At 33.8% G+C, this 6,000-nt stretch overlaps 1 protein-coding gene across 1 annotated transcript; it reads left to right on the forward strand.

Annotated features, from left to right (window-relative positions):
* The first annotated feature begins 246 nt into the window (after positions 1 to 246).
* On the forward strand, positions 247 to 5,562 carry LOC139858392 (uncharacterized). The gene is made up of 3 exons (XM_071847244.1): positions 247 to 393; positions 4,227 to 4,383; positions 5,318 to 5,562. The coding sequence occupies exons 1-3, from the start codon at positions 391 to 393 to the stop codon at positions 5,362 to 5,364; spliced, it is 207 nt and encodes a 68-aa protein (XP_071703345.1). The 5' UTR covers positions 247 to 390; the 3' UTR covers positions 5,365 to 5,562.
* The last annotated feature ends 438 nt before the right edge of the window (positions 5,563 to 6,000 follow it).

Consider the following 6,000-nt stretch of genomic DNA (forward strand, 5'->3'; position numbering starts at 1 on the left):
TACAAAAACCTACTCACCTGAAGTTAATTATGAAATTCAATCCCATTAAACCTTATTATAATAAAAAAAAATAAAAAAAATAAAATAGAGTTAGAAACCGGATAAAAAGTTGAACAAAAACTTTTAAGAGATAAAAAATATCAGTTGAATAAAACTTCAGGGACTAACTTGGTAAATTTTTAAAGAAACTGATTTCGTTCATACGATGTCGTATTGCATCTGTATGCTTACTAGTTGCAAAGCATAATACGCAGGTCTACCGTAACTGTGTGCTCTCTCTTCTAAATAACAGGCGCTGGTTTCTCAAACCAAAATAAAACACTTCTTAAATTCTCTCTAATTTCTCTCCAAATCGATCTTAATTCACAGATCAGATCCACGAAAGCTACAATGGTAATCAATTGATGAACTTGATTCATTTTTACCTATTTTCCATCACACTTTTTTTGTTGTTGTTAAATTTCGATCTTCAGTTTTGTTAGTAATTGTATTTTATTCGAATTAGGGCTTTCAATTGATGAAATTTATTGATTTGCATGTGAATCTTGGTTAGATCTGGTCAAAGTTATTTGATTTCTTTGAAATTAAGGGTTTTCTTATGTCTATACACATTTGTTTCCCACTATCATAATGCAAAAAGTTTATATATTTTCATAAGATTTGACATCTGCAACTCAAACATAGTATTCAAATCCAATTTCGATTTCTGCTTTTATCTTGATTTAAGTTATACTTATAATGAGCTGCATAGAGTATATTCTGAACTTTTATGATTGATACATTTAAGAATCGTTGAATGTATTATAGGATAGAGCACTTTATTCCATTGTTTTGGTCATGTCACATCATCAATTCAATATACTAATGATCCTTATTATAGTTTGTACTTTGCTTTAATTTATGTAATTGAGAAAGCTTAAATTGTATACTAGTCCCCCCTTTTTTATAGATCAATTCCGTACACTTGGTTATGCTCACTTTTGTTTCAGGAAAGTGTTTAGTGCATGATGATATATAAATCGGCTGTTCACCTCCGTTAAATCAAAGATTGCTGATTTATGCTGTGTGACTATGTGAAATAAACGTTGTTGAGATTTATTATTGGGCTTAGACTAATGGGCTCATTTACTTGTACATAGCCCATTTACTTATCAGTTAATTAGAATTGGTAGGCTAGTCCAATAAGAATTACTTGAAGGATAAGTTTAGTATTTGTTATAAATAGCTATGTAATTGTTCAACTGGTATTCAATAAAAAATAACTTACGGAGTATTCATCTCCTTTATCAAATTTAACATGGTATCAGAGCAAAGATCCAGTAACCAAAATTAAACCCTATTTTCCATCGGTTATACGCACCGATCAATAAACTACAGAATTCGTTTAACCTAAATCCCAAATTCGCCTCTAAATCAAGAACCCTAAATTCAAATTCTTTCATCATCTTTCACAATTGTGAAACAGAATCCAAAATCCTTGATTCGTTAAACACCCAATCGAATTAAAATTCAACTTTTATCATCGGAATAATGGCCGGTGATGATACAGAATCAAGCTCAAGAAACCCAATCGACATCTCTTCACCGTACTATCTATCATCTTCTGATCAACCTGGACAAAACTTTGTTGGAGACAATCTTCTCAACGATGGTAATTACAGTGATTGGAAGAATGAGATGATGAATGCTTTGTTTGCAAAGAATAAAATAGGCTTCGTGGATGGTTCAATTCCGAAGCCCTCTGAAGGTTCGAAAGATCTAATGAATTGGCAACGATGCAACGCCATGGTTCGTGGATGGCTTGTGAATTCAATGGTTAAAGAAATCAAAAACAGCGTTAAGTACGCGGCAACAGCAAGGGACATATGGACAGATCTTGATGAAAGGTTCAACAAAGAAAACGCTCCACGTGTATATGAGTTACGAAGGACAATTACAACGATTCACCAGGAGAATATGACCGCGTCTGCTTATTACACAAAATTGAGAGGTATATGGGACGAGATGCAATCTGCAAATCCAATTCCCACATGTACCTGCAACGGATGCACCTGTGATCTGGTAAAATCAATTAACTCTATGCGTGACAAAGAAAAGTTATATGATTTCTTGATGGGTTTAAATGAGGAATACAACACTATTAGATCACAAATCTTGAGTATGAGTCCCTTGCCTAAACTGAGTGCTGCCTTTCACATGGTGAACCAAGATGAACGACAAAGAATCGTTGGTAATTCGAGAATAACAAGCAATGATGCAGCTGCGTTTCAAGCCTCTGGTCGTAATATACGAAATCAGTCAAAATCAAACAATCAGAATTGGAACATGAAAGATAATCGAGAGAAGGGTGATGATAAGATATGCACACGTTGCAAAAAGACAGGGCACACTATAGACAGTTGTTTTGAGATCATAGGGTATCCAGATTGGTGGACTAAAAAGGCTAAAAATCAATCATCTACCAAAACAACAAACACTGCTGAGCAGCTGCAAGGCTTCACCAAAGAAGACTATGAATGCTTGCTGAGCTTAATTCGAGCATCCAAAGACAAGAATACAAAACCAATCGCTAATACCACAGGACTTACATTCGAGGAGCCTGATTGGGATGGGTGATCATTCTTAAAAAAAACAAAAAAACAAAAAAAAAAAAAAAAAAAAAAAAAAAAATAATAATAATAATAATAATAATAATAATAAAATATAAAGAAGGGATTTATGGGTCTGAGAAGCTAGCAGAGGGTTTGGTTTGTTGTAGTCTGTTGATTCAAAAAAATATCAAGTTATGATTGGCGATGCCGTAGTTAATAATGAGAATGATGTTGTCGTGTAAGGTAGTGGTGATTTGGAGGATAGTGATACTTCTGAGGAATCATCATCTTCATACACTTCAAGTTGGGATTTCGTTGGTTGGAGTACAAAACAAGAGAAGACAGAAAAAGGGGATAAAGGGTTCTTACTTTCTGGTGGTGTTGGCGACTAACAAAAGAAAGAAGGCAAGAATTAAATTGTTGGTTTTGGTCATCACGTGTGCAGAATAAAAGTAGTCAACAAATTCAATTAATTATTTTGTGGTGTTGATTGGGACACGTGAGAAGCAAGAGCAAAACAAGGAAATTTGGACTTTGGTGTGTGTTTTCCAGCAGAAAAAGGAAGAGGTCAAGTGACCTTTCAAAAAATGAGAGGTCAGCTAGCCTTTCAAATAATTAGGGGATCAAAATATCAAAATATTTATCTTGGATTCTTTAATGAAAATCGGTGTGGGGATGAGCCGCCTAGCTTGACTAGGTCCCAAACCCCAAGAAAAAAAAGGAGAAAAGACGATCCATGGCGAACCAAACAAGGTTCAAGTCGAACTGGGTTCAAGTCATGGAGACTGTATACTCTTCGGCGAATCAATGAAGAAGACTGGGTTCAAGTCGGGAAAAAAAAAAAACCTCCGGGCGAACCAAACAAGGTTTAAGAATGAACTGGGTTCATGTCCGGAGTTTGATGATCAAAAATCAAAAACGGAGTATTCATCTCCGATCAACAACCAAATACAGAGTATTCGTCTCTGATTAAGAATCAAAAACAGAGTCTCTGATCAAGAACCAAATACACTGCATTCGTCTCTGATAAAAATCCAAAGGAGGAACCTTTACCGGTTGGATAGTCGCAGTCTAAAAGTTCTATTAAGGCAGCAATGGATCAAAAGGTGGAGGTGACTTCTAATGGATTACTTCCGTGGCAAGTTGGATGTTCGAGATCTTCACATTCCAACTTGAGGGGGAGTGTTGAGATTTATTATTGGGCTTAGACTAATGGGCTCATTTACTTGTACATAGCCCATTTACTTATCAGTTAATTAGAATTGGTAGGCTAGTCCAATAAGAATTACTTGAAGGATAAGTTTAGTATTTGTTATAAATAGCTATGTAATTGTTCAACTGGTATTCAATAAAAAATAACTTACGGAGTATTCATCTCCTTTATCAAATTTAACAAACGTAACTAAAATAAAACTGCTTACTATTCAAAATTAGGTTATCTAATATGTTTCAAGGTAGGCAGAGTCGATTATGTAGCTACGTGCATGTGCTAATTGAGAACTTTAAAGTTTTGAGATTCACGTGCATTTCTTTTTTTGTATCTAAAGTTCGTTATTCATTTTTTTTTCTAATAAAAGGAGTTACTTTTGTTGATTGATAACTGAATAACCTGAATTATCATGTGCATATGTGTAGACTACTTCTAAGCGTTTAGCTGATAGAAAGGTGGAGAGGTTTGAGAAGAACATCAAGAAGCGTGGTTCCGTGCCTGAAACCACAACAAAGAAAAAGGACTCTTACCCTGTGGGACCTATAGTGCTCGGTTTCTTCATATTTGTTGTGATCGGATCCTGTAAGTTCCTTTTTTCTTTAAACTCTGCTCAAAGCAGTTTCAATTTGTACATAATTTTATAATTAAATGCCTTATATAACTACCAAGACCTTGTGGAATGGAAATGAATATATCTTTATCACCAACTTATATATAACTGCTCTGTACATCAGATTTGTAGTTTAGGGAAATTGTGTTATGTTTGTGCTGATCAACGGTGCAGTTTTACAAATCTTTGTATCTTGTTTCTGTTGGGTGATATTATGACCGAAACAGCTGAACTTCAGTTGAATTTTTATTATGTGTGTGATACGTGAGATAGTACTTTATATTATTAAGCCTGGAAAACGTGTCGGGTTGGGTCGAGGCCCAAATGGGTTTGGTTCGAAAAGGGTCATGGGTCGAACGGGACGGGTCGGGTTGGGTCGGGTCGAGACACGTTTTCCTTATATTATTTTTTTTATAATTTTTTAATGTTTTTTGCATTTTTTTTATATTTTTTATTACTTTTAAAAAAATTGCCTTTTTCCTAAAAGATATATATATTTTTTATTTTTTATTAATTTTTTTACTTCTTTACTTCTTTATTTTTCTAGTTTTCTATGTTCTTTATTTTTAATTTTTTCTAGTTTTTTTTATTTTTCATATAATGGTTTGGAAATGGGTTTCAACGGGTCTAGATGTACCTTCTAGCATATTAAAAGACTAAAGATGGCCAGATGGGTCCATATTAGACCCATTCCCTTTACTTTTTCGAGACCCAATGGAACCTATTATATACCATCCATTAAACGTCTTATTATATACCATCCATTGGAGTTGGTTTTGCTCATGTTTAAATGAATCAATTAAACGTCTTATTATATACCATCCATTGGAGTTGGACCTTGGAAAATGTTCTTTTTGTTGCCTAGTTTTTTTATATAACTGATTATGGTTTGCTTTTTTTTACCAGCTTTGTTTCAGATAATCCGCACAGCAACTAGTGGAGGCATGGCTTAAACCTTAAAGAATGACCCGTCGTTAGAGGCAGCTGCTGTGATATGGGTAGGATATGTTTTATGATTTGTTGGTTAGAGAGCTAAAGTTGCCTTTTACGTATGTTTTTAGCTAAACAGGTACTCCGTATTATGTTAAAAGGGTCAAATGTTTTACTGTGACTTAATGAGATATAACTTAATAAAGTACTATATAATATCTTTATCTATCTCAATTCTATTCTATTTTTACCTATAAAACAAACAGATTAGAGTAAAAATAAAATGAATGGTGACTTATAACCAACAATATAATAATACGCAATTCAGTTACTCCGTATTATTTCAGTTTTATTATATTCTGGAATTTAAATCTAAATCGAAAATGATGCAATTGACTTCCTGTTTAAACATATCATATGTTGATTTTTGTAGTTACTCTTAGCCTTACTACTGATACAGATAAGAGTTGCTGTGTTTTGGATCTCAATGTTTCTTTGTTACTTCCTGAATTAAAAGTCAATATTAACAATAGTGCATTGTAATCTTAGCTACAGTTTACATTTTTTTTTTTTTTTTTTCCAACTCCTTGGTATGGATCAAGAGTTTATGTCTCCCTTGAATCTGTTCCACCATCAGTAGTAAGCTGTTGGGAGAAACT

This window comes from Rutidosis leptorrhynchoides, chromosome 7 (genome assembly GCF_046630445.1).
Source record: "Rutidosis leptorrhynchoides isolate AG116_Rl617_1_P2 chromosome 7, CSIRO_AGI_Rlap_v1, whole genome shotgun sequence".
Classification (NCBI taxonomy): Eukaryota; Viridiplantae; Streptophyta; class Magnoliopsida; order Asterales; family Asteraceae; genus Rutidosis; species Rutidosis leptorrhynchoides.

Excerpts from the sequence above, each read along its gene's own strand:
- LOC139858392 (XM_071847244.1), top strand. Across the intron at positions 4,384-5,317 it reads ATTTGTTGTGATCGGATCCT|CTTTGTTTCAGATAATCCGC; the intron begins GTAAGTTCCTTT and ends TTTTTTTACCAG.